Genomic DNA, 18182 nt, shown 5'->3' on the forward strand with positions numbered 1-18182 from the left:
CTCGATTTTTATTGCTTTTATTGGTACCCATTGGCGGCCACTTGACGAAACTGGCGGTGCAGAAATTGACCCCGAAAATCCATTCAAACTTAATTAGCATTTAGGCAAATTGGGCATAATGGATGAGTGCGGCGAATGTAAACCAGTTCTGTAGCGAGATGATTCCAATAAAAACGATAGCCGGGTAGTTGCTGGCTGTTACTTTGGTGGAGAGTCGTGCTTACCATTCGGTGTACGGATTGCTGGTACGTCATGCACCATCGGTCGCGAAGTATAGTGAACGCGGGTCGCGTAGCTTTTAACCTTAAACCATTCTGTGAACTTAATCTGGTGCCATAGGAGTATTTCGTGTTTTGACGCGATTTATGTACTAAAGGTTGGTTCGAAGAAAACCCGTGATAAATAACCGAGTGGTGATTAACGATATTTAGTTATTTTATCAAACGTGGAATGGTACCGAATAAATTTACTTAAACAGGATACAGGATAATTTCGCGAAATTCGTTGCATCAATCTGAACAATATTTTAAATTCAACGAGTGTTAAATCGCGGATCATTATTGTAAAATTATACAGGAAAACTAGAGTATAAATAGAAAATCTCTTTAAATAATATATACACATACACATATATTTTTATCATTATTACTTTTTCCCAGATTCATTCTCAAATAAATATAAGTACTAATGTAAATATAGTGTTCTATATGATCAAAATTAATAGGGTGCGGTTATAACTGAAGAAATGATAACTGAAAAATGTGAAATTATTATCCAAATATTTCGTCGGGAAGCTTTTATTTTTAATTAACTTAACAAATAAGTTTGATGCATTGATTCAATCAACTTCTTGCTTAAATTTTAGCGATATTTTGCCAAACCTGCAACAAATCGTCAAATATGCCACCTTTATTTGTAAACGTATTATCTTTATTTGTTTTGTAATTTAAATTAATCCCATGAATTTTCAAATGATTGACAAATCTGGGCTCCGTGGTGGCTATTATACTTGTGTAAATATTCGTTTAAATACTTTGCTATGTTTGATTGTGTGCGTGTGTTAACATTTCTAAGCCGAAGCAACATAGTGTACCATTACACTCCTTAATAATTTTTACAGTCGAAGCAACTTCATAGTTATAGGAGTTGCTCTAAACCACACAGTTGGCACAACCGTATCTAAAACTTGATATTGTATATATTGGATTGAATACTAACATACACAATTTTAATTTGCTCACTTCTTAACTAGAATACTAACTAGATACATTGATCTGAACCATAATATTGCCATAACCATGTCTGAAAATTACTTCCAGTTCCTTTATTTACAGTTCTCATGTTCTGTTCCAACTTTGAGGTTTTAGCTGATTGTCTAGCACATAATTCACACACACATATATATATATATATATATATATATATATATATATATATATATATATTGATCAATTTTTAATATATCTTCGAGTTTCAAGGAAAAGAGAATAAAGTGTCCATTTAAATTCAATTACCTAAATATGTAACCTTTATATACTATCAATTAAATTCGTTTCAAATAATTTAGTTTATTCGGGTTAATATAATTACCGCACAGTGTATTAAAAAACTCATATCCTACCAAAAATTAAACAATTTAATTCTATTTATTTATATATATATATATATATATATATATATATATATGTATATATATAACAAACAAAACAATAGAAATGACTAAGTATCATTGTTTTACCTTTAATTCATATATAAACTAGTTAACAGCTTGGGAGAAAATCATTTTTGTCTTTTTCTCATGTTATTCAAATTTACCAATTATTTCATATATACTTCAAATTCTAATTAATTATTTGCTCTACTTGATTGATTATTTTTTGGCACTAATTTGGTAAAACCATGATCCTGTCATCGCAACGTTTCTGAGACCGTAGTGTAAGACCGAACCAAGTCATTTTCACGAGTTTCTTTTGAAACGACTTTTACACCATTATTGGAACGGTACTACGCTGGGACAACAGACTTGACAATAGTTACGCAGTAACAATTTGCTCATCTCACAGATTAATCTCAAATACCAAACCTGATCAAAATCTTGTGAGACATCCAGGAATATTGCAGGGCAGTATTTCTTTTCCTCAAACGCCTTTTCAATAGAAGCAGTTACTCTGTGAACTTGATCGATTGTTGAGTGATGATATCGAAAACCAAACTGGAAATTATTACAAATGGTATCATTACAAAATGATTAACACGTTTAAATATTAGTTTCTCAAATAGTTTTGATATTGCAAGTAGCAGCGAAATGAGCCTGTAAGATTAGACTTGTTCTGCAGGCCTATCTGGTATTCATTAGATTTTAACGCATACATTCGTCAATTACTTCATTGTATCATAATATCAATGTTACTTTCACAAAATCGTAGATACCTATGACCAATCTGTTCAAAATTAGTTTTGATGTTGCTTACATTTTCGTGATAGAAATTTGATTAAAGATTTGTATAAATTAAGTCCGTAATAACATAGCTATATTTAATACTTTTAGGAAAAATGTGAAACCCTGAAATCTATCACATTTTAATCTACAAAAATAACATTTTTCTAAATAACACGTACTAAATAATAGGTCACAAATCAATATATGTTTTACTAAGGTTTACTATCATACAATGCTGTTCGTGAATCATCATTCTACACGTCAACATCAATAAAAACTGGTTCTGATAAGAAATAATTACAGCTTGAGAAAATTTTTATACCCCAGTTCTGCTAGAATAAACGTTCAGTTAGGCTAGTTTAATACTAAAAATTTTAATCGTTATTTTATACTGATATATGTGACTTATTGCAGAATGAAGGTAGATTATTTCAAATTAAATTTCCATCAACAAAAAAAACCATTAACTTCTTCAATTTTCTTTTACATCATAATTTACTTTCCTTCGCTCGCCGACAAAGATTAATTCCAACCGTTTTAACTAGAAACATAAACAATTTATTTCCTTGATCCAAAAAATAACACCTCTCTGTATATCACAATCTGGTGTAGGTTTGGTATTACTTTATCGGGGTATTGTTTAATTTAGACCAGATTATTCCGACTCAATAATAAGAATCAATATTTTCATCGCTGTAATGTGAAAAACATTAGTTTCGCAGTGATTCGTGCAAGGTTCTTTTTGATTGAAAACAATTATAGTGCATGTGGAATTGTGATGTGTTAATTAAAGGAAATATACATCTACGATAATGTAAGTATGCTCTGTATTGTTATAGTTTTAAACTAGTTTTTATATATTTTATTATTTTTAAATTGTATGCGTTATAAAAGGATTTATTCTTTTTAATTTTCTATCTCTGATAGTTGGTAGTAGTGTAATAGAATAATTATTGTAAGACTAATAACACATATTTTTTATATAACATTTATATAAAGAAACTAAAACACAAAGTATAAAATACCGACTTGGTTGGCGCAGTGGTAAAGGCGACAGGACAGTCCTCCTACTAGTCGCGGGTTCGAATCCTGCTGGGACATGGTCGTAAATTTATGTTTCTGATTGTTTAATATTTGTGGTTGTCCTTAGGCAAGAGTGCAAAATCAGACAAGGAAAAAGATCCCAGTCACGCCAGTAACCGTGCTGGGTAGGCCCCGATGTCTTCTGGAATGATTCCTAAGTTGGTCACTCGCCAGACGGCAGGCTTAATGCCGCGAACCGTGATAAACCCTCGTTGGTGAAAGGAGACTTTAAAATATATAAAAAAAAGAACACGTAAAAATGAAACCTTTATTTGTTATTACATCTTGACATATTTCGGGTATCGATTCAATTAATTTAACATTTTGGGAGTTTTGTATACTTGTGATAATGCAGCAATGCAGCAAGTGTTGTCCATTATGCATTAGCAAGTGTTACGGACCATTTCTTGGTATCTTCATAAGAAGTGAAACACTACTCGGACAGGTCACGACACATAAGTAGGAACAAATAGTAATCAGAAGGAGCAGAGTCTGGAGAATACGACAGTTGGGGCTTCTCCTTTTAATGTTTTCACCAGAATTGCAGCGTGTCCCCGAACGCTGTCATGCTGAAGAATAACATTGTGGTGTCTTTGCTCGCATTCCAGTAGTTTTTCACGTAGCTCAAAGGCATCATTATTGTGATCGATAGCGATCTCCATTGATAGTTTCATCGAGTAATGCTCTGTGAGTAATTTTGGTTATCCAGAAAGCTATTAAGTATGTCATATTACAAACTTGACATATTCATTTACTTTCACTGCAAAATTTATTCAATCATCATTTAATTAATTTGTCCTATTTGTAACAACTAAAACTAAACCTACCTTTGACTCTCCATATTTGTAATCCTGTTAAAACAATGAAATGTTAAGCTAAAAGGCCTTCTTTTTAAGTAAGAAGGAACATCACAAAATAAATTTAAAAATTCCATATCAAGCGCTTTACTATTTAAACAAATAAATTTTTTTTATGACATCTTTATTAGATACGCTTAGTACAATCTTAATTATTATTATTACAATTAATTTATTACTACTTTTCCTATGTGCTTGGATTAATTAACAAGCAAGACGAGTACGAGAAAATACATCAGTATGTATTCCTCAATTATAAAATTATAATTATTTATTAATTATTAACTTATAGCTATAGTTTACACTAACAATACACACTAAATGTTCACACAAGTCCGTACGGTTTTGTTCGTTTCAGTCTCCTGACATCCTGTGCGCTGTCCAGCAGTTGTATTGCTTCCACGTTAGAATGATTTAGTAATCTTCTTTCGTGTTTCAAGGCGAAATCCTGCACAACTTCGCAAATCCATTTGATTTCCAGGTCATCGTGCAGTTCTTCATTGGTTACATAGCGATAGGCATTGGTAATCAATCGAAGAATCTTGTTTTGACAGCGCTGTATGACTAACTGATTTGAATATTTAGTGCAACCCCATATTTGCATCCCATAGGTCCAAATTGGCTTTATAATTGTATTATAGATCAACCTCTTTGATTTTAGATCAAGTTGGGAGTATCTTCCAACTAACCGGTATAGTTGTTTTATTTTGGTTCTAATCTGTTTTGCTTTTTGTCTAACGTGATGCTTCCAATTTAATCTACCGTCAAGATGGATTCCAAGGTATTTTGCTGATTCTGCTTGAGGAATCGGGCATCCATTGAGTAATATAATTAAGTTTTTATTATTTCGCCTTAATGCAAAATTAACGTGGACAGATTTGGAGCTATTAAATTGAATTTTCCAATCTTTTGTCCATTTGTAAATTTTGTTGACTGGCACTTGCACTTTTTCTATTGCCCTAGGCAGAGATATATCTTTTGCCATAATAACTGTGTCATCAGCAAAGGTTCCAAGAAGTGTTTCTTTTGTTGTTGGAATGTCAGCAGTGTAGAGCAGATACAGGAGAGGTCCTAAGACGCTACTTTGTGGAACTCCAGCCGAGATATTTTCAAATGTCGAGAACGCCTTTTCGTGCGATACTCTAAATTTTCTTCCGAATAAATATGACTCCAGCAATTGACAATAGTTACGCGGTAACAATTTGCTCATCTTATGGATTAATCCCAAATGCCAAACCCGATCAAAAGCTTGTGAGACATCCAGGAATATTGCAGGGCAGTATTTCTTTTCTTCAAACGCTCTTTCAATAGCCGCAGTTACTCTGTGCACTTGATCGATAGTTGAATGGTGATTTCGAAAACCAAACTGGAAATCTGGTATTGTTACCAAATGTTTAACACGTTTATATATCAGCTTCTCAAATAGCTTTGATATTGCAGGTAGTAGCGAAAAAGGCCTGTAAAACGAATAAATGCTCAACGTTTAATCAAAGCAATGCGGTACATCGCCATTTCTTTTGAGAAACGCTTGGCTTGCAATACAATGCAGTGTTGCCAAATCTAAGGACAAGACTATTATATATTGTACTAAATACTAAAAAAACGTATCTACTCCATTATTTTTTTTCTCAAAACAAAATATAAAAATGTCATAAAGTCTTCTTAAATATATTATTTTTTTAAAATTAAATTCATCCATAAAGCAAATATCCTAGCTGTAAATTTGGCAACATCGACTTTTACCATTTCGGCTTGCGGCGACGAATAAACGAATAGTTCCGAAAGTAGCCGAATCTCCAGACCACGATGATTTTCAATGTATACTCTGTTATTCCATATCTACGTCGTTGGATCACAACTTTATTTTATCTGATCTGCATTATTTATTTCTGTTTTTATTACAATACTTATTGATGCTCATTTTATATGTTCTGTTGCGACTTTGGACAGACCTTGCCTATACGTTTGATATAAATGTGCTCTTGTCTCATATTTTAGCATATAGTTCTTTTCTGTTTACGAATATCCATAAACCTTTCAAGAATTGATACCGCTGTTAAAAATCCTGTTGAAACAATTATATTTATTTGCAAAAACTCTTGTATTAGTTTCTCTTACAATGTAACTACGGGAGAATCTTTAAAGAAAGTACTAAAATATAACTTCAACAGTTTCTCAGTTTAGTATATTTACTACTATTTGTGAAAAATACAAGAAAATAATCAATTATTTTGTTTCAGTTGTTTTAAAACGGCGATATTCTTTGTTTTAGCAATTTATAGTATTATATTAAGTTATTATCATTTTCTCGATATATGACTAGTACTGTATAAATACAATTTTAAACACATTTATAGAATACCAAGCGGTTTAGACAGTGTCCTTCCGAAATGCCTAATTTTAAGTTACTTAATTAGTATTAAGTTAAATTATTTGCTTAAATATAGAAAAGTTATCAATGGATTTATTTGAATTTTGTTGGGACTTACTATACTCAGTTACTCAGTTATTCCATATCTACGTCGTTGGATCACAACTTTATATCATCTGATCTGCATTATTTATTTCTGTTTTTATCACAATACTTATTGATGATCATTTTATATCTTCTGTTGCGATTTTGGACAGACCTTGCCTATACGTTTTATATAAATGTGCTCTTGTCTCATATTTTAGCATATAGTTCTTCTCTGTTTACGAATATCCATAAACCTTTCAAGAATTGATACCGCTGTTAAAAATCCTGTTGAAACAATTATATTTATTTGCAAATGCTTTTGGATTAGTTTCTCTTACAATGTAACTACGCAAGAATCATTAAAGAAAGTACTAAAATATAACTTCAACAGTTTCTCAGTTTAGTATAATTACTACTATTTGTGAAAAATACAAAAGAATAATCGATTATTTTGTTTGAGTTGTTTTGTAATTTATAGTAATATTGTGTAAGTTATTATCATTTTCTCGATATATGACTAGTACTGTATAAATACAATTTTAATTAAATTTATAGAATAACAAGCAGTTTAGACAGTGTTCCTCCGAAATGCCTAATTTTAAGTTACTCAATTTGTATTAAGTTAAATTATTTGCGTAAATACAGAAAAGTTGTCAATGGATTGACTTGAAATTTGTTGGGACTTTTTGCAAAGTTTAGATAAAAGCATTAAAAAAATAAAAGGAATCAAAACAATAATTGAAAAGCATTCGAAGGACTTGACGAATTTAAAATGTCATGCTTTTAAAAAATTCCTGGCCCTGTTTTATACCATTACAAATTTATTATATCGTTTTATAATTGTGCTTAAATTATCAACTGGTTACTCAGTAACCGCTGCGTTGTTAAAATCAGACAACTGATTCGCGATACGTTTGTTATGTTACGCAATTGTTTAACAACAAATGAACAACATTTTCCTATTATATCTCATTTTAATACTGACTCACTGAGGAACAAATAAATATTGGCGAAATTGAAGGTCGTTAAAAGCAACACAGGAAAGATTCTTCTACAATGACTAACTGTCGGTCGCCAGGTAGGATATTGGTGGTGAGTAAATATTGTTTATTCTTCTTGAAAACCACATTTATGCTTTATTTTGTACCGTAGATAGAAATCCATTCATAAGGAGTTGTTGAATGGGTATGAATGAGATATTTTAAAGAAGGAAAGGATAATATATTGGAATGTTGGATTTACGAACGGTGACGTAAAACTAATAATGTTGCATCTAATCTAATGTCTAATGTGTATTAGTTGGTAAAACTGGTAAAATTCAGATAAATTTTAATTGGTAATATAAAAATTATTTATAGGTATTATATTACGAGATTTTGACTACCATGACCACCATTGAAACTCGGTTCACTCAGTCTCTTTTTATATCATATTAATATAAGTAAAGAATGATCGATGGTGTATTTTACAAATAATAACATTCACATTATATGTTCTATGAGTTTGACAAAGGAACTGAGTTTGACAAAGGAACGGACAATCTGAAATACAGATTTTTTTATATAAATTTCCATCTTTTTTAATATTTATTTGACAAATATGCATGCAAATAGTTTACCTATTTAGTAGAATGATTAGAATAAGATGGTTTCCACCAAGACCTGAGCAATACCCTTGATCTGTATTTTAATCTAAACAAAAGCATATAAACCCTTTCCTCCACTAGCATCTATAACCTTCCTGCTGAAGAAAACGTTCAAAAGCGGAGTACGTAGTCGTTCTTTGTGAATATGGATTGTTTCTTCACTCGCCATTTCGCCTTACTAGCCTGAAACAAATGGATGATCGTACTTTTAAACTGAAAGAAATCTTAGTCAATATATCATTATTTCGCAAAATAATTTATTTACCTATTATTTTATATAATAATACATTGTGTTTTCATTGTCGTTAGATCATTAAGGTGTCGTTGATAGTTTTATATTTTGTTTATTTGATCCAGGTCTACTTTTGTTAGCAAATTTAATTATTTCATAGCATCACTGTACACTGTTCTTACATCTTAGAAAAATGCTGTCTAATTCCTTCTCTTATTCCCTGAATTTCATATTCTTCGAATTTCACTCTCAACAAATTCTAGCAACATCTTACCTATAAAATAAAATGTAAATCATTATTAAAATACATTATATTTAAAATAAATGTCTAATTGTTACCAGTTATATAATATTTGCTACTATTCTTGGTGGACAAACCTTCTTAATGACTTGACTACTTCTAACACAACAAGAATCATTTCCTTCTCTGTTCTTGTTATATTTAAATTTTGGCATATGTTGATACCTATCCGATGTCGTTGAAAAAGATGTGTGATAAATTTGGCAGCTGCCATTCCCACTATAAATAAAATTGATGCTGTTTGGATTTTACAACTTTCAAAAATTTAACCTTACATTCTGCACTTACCCATGTTCTTCCGTATTTTAAAATCAATAAATACTAAACCACCAACAGTAACACGCCAGTTTAATTATTATTACTATAGAATTATTATGTTACATTACCAAGAATAACACAACAATTTAATTGTTATTATTAAAGAATAATTAATACAAAACAAAATCTAAATATTCTAGATTTTTTTGTTGTTTTAACTTGATAAACTGTACCGATCGGCTCGAAAAGAATGTACTGTCATTAGGAAAGGTTGGTAATATAGTTTCTTCTTTTCTATGGTTTTCTATGCAGGATAATGCGCATGTGCCAAATCCGGAGATATTTGCTAAGCAATGTATTCTCTTTTGAGTATCAATCCTTGCATTTTACACTTTCCAAAGATGTTTTCACCGGTTTTGCAACATGTGGTTAAACGTTATCGTGTTGAAGAATAACATTGTTGTATTTTTGCTGGTATTACCGTCTTCTTCCACACAGTGGTCATCTCAAAGGCATCAATTATAGCCGATAGCGATCTTCGGTGATGGATTCATCGAATAATGCCTTCGAATCTTCGTCTTCAATTTTTCTTGGCTATCCATAACGCTCTTTATCTTAAGATGTCAAAATTACCACTTTTACGATTTCGAAACCAGTATTCACATATTGAAATCTATGCAACATGATCAACATAAGTCTCAGGTGGCATTGGATGACCTTCAGTCGTCTATTTCTTCTAATTGAAAAAGTAAAACTTCCCTGAAATATGATTTACTCGGTTCAAACTCAGACATTTCCAAAGCACTGATATTTTTTTTGTTCGCATATCGACGAAATGACATATGCTGTAAAATGACACCTGTCAATGAGGTTTCCAAATGAAGTTGGTTACAAACGTACTCGATACGATTTAATACAGCGTAACACACACCGTCTGTTATAAATTATTTAATACTAATTTAGAGGCATTAAATTAAAATTACATTTTGTGCTCAAATAAATGGATGTATTGGCCTGAGAAATGGATATAAAAGTGACTTCCTCTTTCATAAAACAGTTACGACACAAACCAAAATTGATTAAAATTCTATTTAAGTTGTTTTATACAGATTTTAAAGAATGGAATTGAATGGCTCTATTGTTGCAGACATTATTTTTTAATTATTATTAAGTGTTCTTATCAGATTCAATTTTCTATATGAATTATTAATGTACAACAATAGGACAATTAATTATACTGTCATCGTTTGGTTTTAATTCTTATTAGCATCCCGTTTCATAGGACGGCTGTTAAGATTTATTGTCAGAGCTGCACGCATCCGCCGATACCGGGATATCGTTCTTTAAGTTTAACGATGCAAATATTGAACCATATAACTGCAATCTTACGACTAGATATGGTCAAGGAACGGCAATAGCGCAAATGTTGGAAATATGGCCCATTAAAAAGTGAGCAACAATACAGTTAGGATTGATGATTCTTTCTGTAGATTTCAAAGTCGATCAGAACAAAAGTTTTTACAGATTTTTTGTTATAAATATCCATGTTCTAAAGTAGATCTTGAAATTAAATAAATTATGTCAAGATAAATCTTATAATCTAACTGGAAAAAAATATGTCGCTCCTAAGGTATCCAAATGTGATGCCAAAGAAGTATGGCATCGTTTGGTAACCACAATTTGCTGGATTACAAGCATGTTGTTGACAACTTGTTGTAATCGTTGTTGCTCGAATGTCTATCAACGTCTGCTGCGATACGAAGGATTTTGGTACGAAGGCATGGTGGTCTATAAATAACTTTGAACTATCCATTTTAGCGTGATGAACAATTATTGTTGAACCCTAATGCGTAAAACAGATCCCAAGCAGTGTAAAAGACTCAGTTCAATCTTGGTTCATTTCTGAGTTATACTTTTTAATTCGATAAATAGCCGTCGATGGCCAAAGATACTGAAATAATAAATTAATTTTCTGATTTGGTTTCAGCAATCTACCTTATAAACAGCTTTTGGCTGCCCAGGTCCCAAACCGTGTATACTTATATTATTATTTCATTTTTCTGTCATGCACTTGCCATATTTCACTTGCGTTTCCTCTGTAATTAATACAACGGTCATTTTCTTTGTTCTGTTTCTAGTTTTTTCGTTACTTTTATATATCTTCCTTATTGCTTTTTGCTTTATTTTTTTTATTTATTCCTTATTGTTATTTTACTCTTAGCTTTGATTTTGCATTTCTTGGTTCGATACTTTTTCTGTATTAAAATCAAATGTTTAATATTATCAATTGTAAGAAGGAGGAACTTTTGCCTATATAATTAGTTAATATAAGTAACTGGTCTTCTTTTCACATACCTCATATTATTTTCTCATTTTTCATTCATAAAGTTCATAATAGGATTTAATAGGTATGATGTACATGTAGTGTGAAATAGATGTGTTATGTTAAGTGTCTATTCTCTCTTGCTTATCTGTGTTCAATTTTCTTGATTCTACTGGATTTTTTCCTATCTTCTCTTATTTCTATGATTTCCAAGTTCACTTAGGTCACCCTCTGATTTTTATTCTATCCGTCTTTGTTTTCCATTTTCCTTAAACCTATCTTGTATCCTCCATGTACTGTAAGTATCCACATCACAATCATGAGTTATCTCCTTTTTATATACTCTTCCACTGGTTCAATATTTGGGTACTTTTTACTTATTTACTCATTTCTACTCTCTCATCCTGGTCATTTTTGTTACAGCTCTGATTATTTTCCTTAAACCTGTCTTGTATCCTCTTTGTACTGTAAGTATCCACAGATGTATTTAATTTTGCGTATTTGTGTATTTGATATATTGCGTCTTATGTTTTACTTTTATCCCTCCATGACAATACCCACTCTCACAACCGAATATTAAGATTGATCTATAAACAGCTTTGAACAATTCATTTTGGTATTTCTTGATATTTCCTTTTAGTCAATGAATTTGCTAATTATAGAAAATTCTTTTAATATTAGTTACCGATCTGTATTTATTTTGTCTGTTCACATAATACAATAATTCCTCTCCTTGTATTATCATATTCATTTCCTTCGGAATGTCACAGGTGTAAATTACGCCATCTATAACATATTTCTCGAAATTAATTCACAGTTCTATTATAATTGACATATTTTAATGCAAATAGAACATTATTTTGAAATGTTTGAATGGTTTTTGAAGTATTTATTAGCAGTAGTTGCCTATCAGTCTCGGTTACTCTTAAAGTTTGAGCACGATTTCGTTATCGCATTTTGGTTCATATTTGTTCTCATGACTTCCATCAATATTATCTGAGAATAAGTTACTTTTAACAAGACCAGCCATCATTCACATTAGTTGGAGTATTTCTAAAGAATGTACTAAAATGTTTACAATATCCCGTCATTAATTCTAACAAAATTGATTCAATTTTTTTCTGATAACTATTTGTTTATATATTCCTCATTTCCATATCGTTTCAAATAGACATATACAGTTTCTTTTTTAATAATTAATGATTTTAAATCATTTTTTAAAAATTTGAGAAAAACGAAATAAATATTATCACACTTACTTATCTTACAGGATGTTATATCGACGAAAAGTCAGGAATACACTCACCGATATTAATATTGTTTTATTTTATTTCAGAATATATCTTTCAATTCTCTTAAAATTAAAAGCTGACTTGTCTAGAGCCACTTTGTCAATAATTAATCATACTTAATGTATTTATAGCTACGTAAAATTAGTTCCGTACGTAATTTTATTTTCCATATTTTTTTAGTTATACGGCTTATAATATCCAGTTAATAACAACTGCAAAACTTTAATACCTGATTATAACGTTGATATGAAATATATAATCTCGAACAATATATTAACCAGTAATATTGTCAGAGAAATCGAAAAAGAAGATAAAGGTAGCTTTCACGCACTAAGGCAACTGATTGTAACGTTCATGAGTAATATCTCCATATATGATAAAAAATGCACTCTCTCGATCTTTATTTAACAAGTCGTACGTAGAATGAATCAAAACGAAACCGAACAATCACGCCATATTCGTCTACAGTATTGCACGAAACTATTGAAATAGATGAAATGATTGCAGTTACAGTACCGATCATATTTGGACACACTTTTAACATGTATACAATATTACAATTAAATTACTGATGAATTACTGAATGTGCTTGGTTCAGCAGGGCGTCTTCCTCTTTTTTGGAGTATCTAGCGGTGATACCGTCATCATTTGGCCGTTTCAAAGTCGATCAAAACAAAAGTTTTTACAGATAGATGTCGAGATAGATGAGGCCGTTGTCTGATCTTTCTCATTTCTGTTCATGCTGCTCAAACTCCCTCACAAACTTAATTCCTCTCTTTATTATTTTCAAAATGTTCTTAATATATGTATTTAAGTTATTTCATATTCTCTTAACCCCATATTTCATCTGTTTAAGATTTTCTTTAGGTATTCTGGCTTAGTACTTATTACTATTACATCATCGGCAAGATATTCCACCGCTTTTTCTATTTTTCCATATGTTTCTCCTGCGTCCATCTTTGTTCCTATTGCGACTCTTCTAAAATATTTAATTCATATTGCTTTAATTTTTTTAATATTTTTTTTCATAATGCCTATGTTTCTTACCCGATCATTAGAATTGGTCTATTTCTATGTCTAGTTTGTATACTTCAAGTTGCGAGGTATAAATTCTTAGCTGTTGTAACTCTAATGGAATTATTTTACATTCCATTACTTTCATTACTTACTAATAATTACTTACTAATCAAATTACTTGTTCTCTCATTATTACAATAATTTTCATTGATTTCTTTAGATAGCCTGAATTATCAATTGTTAGATTTGAAGTAGATGTTTCTGAGTTTTTGATATTTATCTTTGGCCTAACATTTCTTAATTATTTCAACCATAAGTAGCTTATATGAATAACGGTTAGGTTAAACTTTTTCTTTATTCTGGTCCTGCTTGGTCCAAAAGTGTTTGGCTACTTATTGTCTGTAATTGTAGTGTTTTGTGTTTGCCCTATAGTCAATCAAAAGTTGCTGTAAACATACGTCATCAACATGTTTAATATATTGCCTGCTGCGATTTGTAAATTCGTTTCAGAAAAAGACAATATTTTCCTTCTCATTTTACTCTAGTTAAAAAGAGACAATGTTGTTTGATAAGTTCCAACGCGTAAACCAATGAGGCTGTCAAAGTCGTCCGGTTGTCAAACGTTTGCAAAATTCTTGAAAATAATAGTGATAAGAGCTCATAACTCTACTCTATAAACTTTTGTGTCTGTTCTGTTGTATAATTAACTGTAGTTTTAGATGTACTATAATGATAATATAAATTATATTTGATAACATTTTTGTTAACAAAATTTACTAAGCGATAGCTTATCTTTGTTCCAATATAGTTCATAATTTCATAATTTCTCTTCTATTTCTATTAAATGACTTTTCCAAATCTATGGATGATAGTTAGGTTGTACTTTTTATGTTTCTGGCTTTTCGAAACCTGCTCTATGCAAATGTCAGTGTCTTATTTATTGCTGATTTTGGACAGTTTCTTGATCTGTTCGTAAATGTTTATAGTTGTCCAGCAGAGTAATTCCTGTATATTTATTGAAGCCCTTTTATTCTCGATTTTTATGTATTAGAGAAATAAATAAAAATTATTTGCTTATACTACGAGTTCAGCGAATACAATTGTCAAAATATTTTAAGAGTTTTTTCTAAAATTTACTTTAGTTTTTAACGCAAATTCTCTTGTATGTCTTCTGTCGACTAAAAACTGGTGATTTAGAGTGGAAAGTTGAATTTTGGAAAGAATATTTCATATAGTTTTACAAAATCCATGTCACGATGCAATATCTAAGAGTTTTATTTCCACCAATCGGACTGTTTTCGATGAATTTACTCTCTTGAGCATAAAAAAACTCTGAGTTTTTGAATAAATCTTTCGGCACAAATACATTTGCAGTCACCAATATCTTTATACTATTAATGTTAACTTCCGTGAAGGCCTCATATTGATATATTGGATCTTCAACATCAAGTCCCAATAGGAGTATGCCAATAACATTAACCCCTGAACAGCCACAGTACTTTCTGAAAAGCATTTCTGAAGTGCTAAGATCCAAATCCCTGAAAATTCTTCAAAAGTTAATCAAAGCAAAGGCCATGAATGTACCCACAAAAACACCAGTCGAATGAAGCCATATCTGTAAATATCCACAAGAACTCGTTCAATTCTGTTTTAATATAATAAACTCTATAATCAAAGTACTTTTTGGCAGTACGTATATATAAGAAGTTATATATCTCCTTATATAATATAACCTCCAAAATATATAAAAAACTGAACATTATGTAATAATAGTATGAATTTAATTTATTTTTTACAATATTGTAATTATTAGCCGCAATAATTTTTCATTCATGAAATATACGGTTTTTACTACCAAAACTCTTATCGTGACATTGACAATCGTCACGTCAAATATATCTTTTCGAAACCAAAATAAATTAGTACTATTAACTAACGGCCTGTTTCATTAACAAACTAAAGACAATGTCGAAATGGCTTCACGACAGACTTTTGTGAGATTAATTGCTTTCTTATCCGGTCTAAAATTAGATCGTCGTATCTTAATAGGAAATGGGCATTAAACAGATGTTCATAGGAAGTATTTTCTCAATACGTTTATGTGTTTTAGTTATATTGATTAATTATTTAAATTATGATAACGTTATTAAACGCCGAGATAGAATATACAGTAATTTTATCACTGCAACCGATTAACTTATCTACTAATTAACTGAATCGAATAAATTTTATTTTAAATAATACATTAACTGAGCAGTTTTTGGTCTAACAGTAACAATAGTGGTCTTAAATATTCTGCAATAATGAATGTATGATTTCAATTGATTTTACTTTATTTCTATAAAGTTAAATTTGCACAAAAATATTGTTGTTGTGTTTAAAATTATAATATATTGTGACTAAAGTACGTGAAGACTCTGAAGAACCCCTCTATTGTATAAACTAGAGGGTGCCTGCTCTCCTGGGCTTGCTCCTTCATGAGCTTTTGATAAGAGACTTTTCGATGGTTTCTACTATATCCTTCTCTAGTATTCGAAGAACAATCTTTTCTTCCTTCAGTATATATATATATATATATATATATATATATATATATATATATATATATATATATATATATATCTTCAGACATGGTTCTAAAAAAAGTAATAAGAGTGGATTATGTTCGTTCTTAAAATATCTCGTCTAGAAACCTAATTTTTCGTAATAAATATACCTTCTACTTGCTTTTAAAAATGGCATTCTTATAAAAGCGATTCCTTAAATTTCTATTAGACCTTTACGTGGGTTATTTTTAGACCATTTAGTTGGTGATATATCGTTAACAGTTTATGAAGAGATAAAGAAAGAGATCAAAGAGCGGCATATCCGTAAGTTATGGATACTTGCAAGAACTAACAGTTTTCTCTGAAAATACTACTTACTGTTTATATACATTTCATAAATTTGATCTCTAATAGCATTAATATCAAGATGATCTTAATACAGCACGCGCTCTTTTGTGTCGATCTTGCATTCAACCTGTAGCATAACATACAAATATTTCCAATTAAACTGCATTTACTTAATATTTAATAGTATTAATTTGTCTAACGCATTTGATTGGCAAGATGATGTAACTATTATCTCGTTCCTGTTCGAAGAAACTGATTAGAAACGCAATAAGTTTCTGACTCTGGCTCTATAATGGTTCTGGCATTTTCAATCTGAGTAATCACAAAAATACAGCAATTAGAAATTTATCAAAACAAACGCCAAAACAACTTTTGCCATTTCTAACCTGCAATTATTATCATTAATGTTTTGAATAATTTGCAGACATATGACAACACTGTAGAGCATTACCAACATAAATCGAACTATATGGACTGATTCGGTTATCACGTTTCGACGCATCAGGGAATATTCTGTCTCTTTTTAACTAGAATAATGCTAATTAGTATTAGCTAATTAAAATAAATTACCTCTTACTTTAGATTTGCTCAGTGCAAACCTAGCTTACAAATTAATTTATTGCTACTGTTCTGCTGTACTGGCATCAATACACAAGAAAAGCGAGTACGGGATTAATACATCAGTATGTATTTTCCAAATTATAATGAAAGAGTTCACTTATAATGTAAACGATTTTGTGTGGTTTGGCGTGCTTCAAACTTGTCCAGTGGCCCCATTACTTCCACATTGCTGTGCTTTAGCAACCTTATTTTATGTTTTAAGGCAAAATATTGGATCATTTTGTTTATCCACTTGATTTGGAGATTATCGTGCAGCTCTTCATTGGTTACGTAGCGATAAGCATTAATCGTAGAACTTTGTTTTGGGTGCGTTGGATCACTAGTTGTCAATATTTGCAAATCATAGGTCCAAATTGGCTTTCTTATTGACTGATGAACCAATTTCTTTGATTTTAGCACAAGTTGAGAGTATCTTCCTACTAACCATATAGTTGCTTGACTTTGGGCCTAATCTGCTCTGATCCTGCCTAACATGATATTTCCAATTTAACCTACCATGCTTTAGGAATCGCGCATCCGTCAAGTGATATAATTAGATTTTTGTCATTTCGCTGCAACGCAAAATTTATATGGACAGATTTGGAGCTGTTCCAAATACTGTTTCCTTTGTTGTTGGGATATCAGCAGTATAGAAAAATTAGTAATGAGATGGAAAAATCTGCTTCGAATTTAAAACGTATATTACGTTTTTACAAACTAACTTTGGCAATATATTCGACGTCATCTATGACGTGCATTGGCTGTTTTATTCGAAGGACTAT

At 30.8% G+C, this 18182-nt stretch overlaps 1 protein-coding gene across 2 annotated transcripts in view; it reads left to right on the forward strand.

Annotated features, from left to right (window-relative positions):
• The first annotated feature begins 400 nt into the window (after positions 1-400).
• The window catches only part of LOC143193038 (breast cancer anti-estrogen resistance protein 3 homolog), a 262731-nt gene continuing 244949 nt past the window's right edge, over positions 401-18182 (forward strand). The window contains exons 1-2 of one of the 2 annotated variants that reach the window (XM_076398961.1): positions 401-453; positions 3090-3254. In XM_076398961.1, the coding sequence (XP_076255076.1) occupies positions 3253-3254 (2 nt within the window). In that variant the 5' untranslated portion in view covers positions 401-453; positions 3090-3252. Of the gene's footprint in view, positions 454-2989; positions 3255-18182 lie in introns of those variants that run through there. The other variant, XM_076398960.1, reaches the window with a different exon arrangement.

The sequence above is a fragment of the Rhynchophorus ferrugineus genome, unplaced genomic scaffold (assembly GCF_030347505.1).
Source record: "Rhynchophorus ferrugineus isolate W39M unplaced genomic scaffold, kcgeb_rfMv2 rfM3, whole genome shotgun sequence".
In the NCBI taxonomy this organism is placed as follows: Eukaryota; Metazoa; Arthropoda; class Insecta; order Coleoptera; family Curculionidae; genus Rhynchophorus; species Rhynchophorus ferrugineus.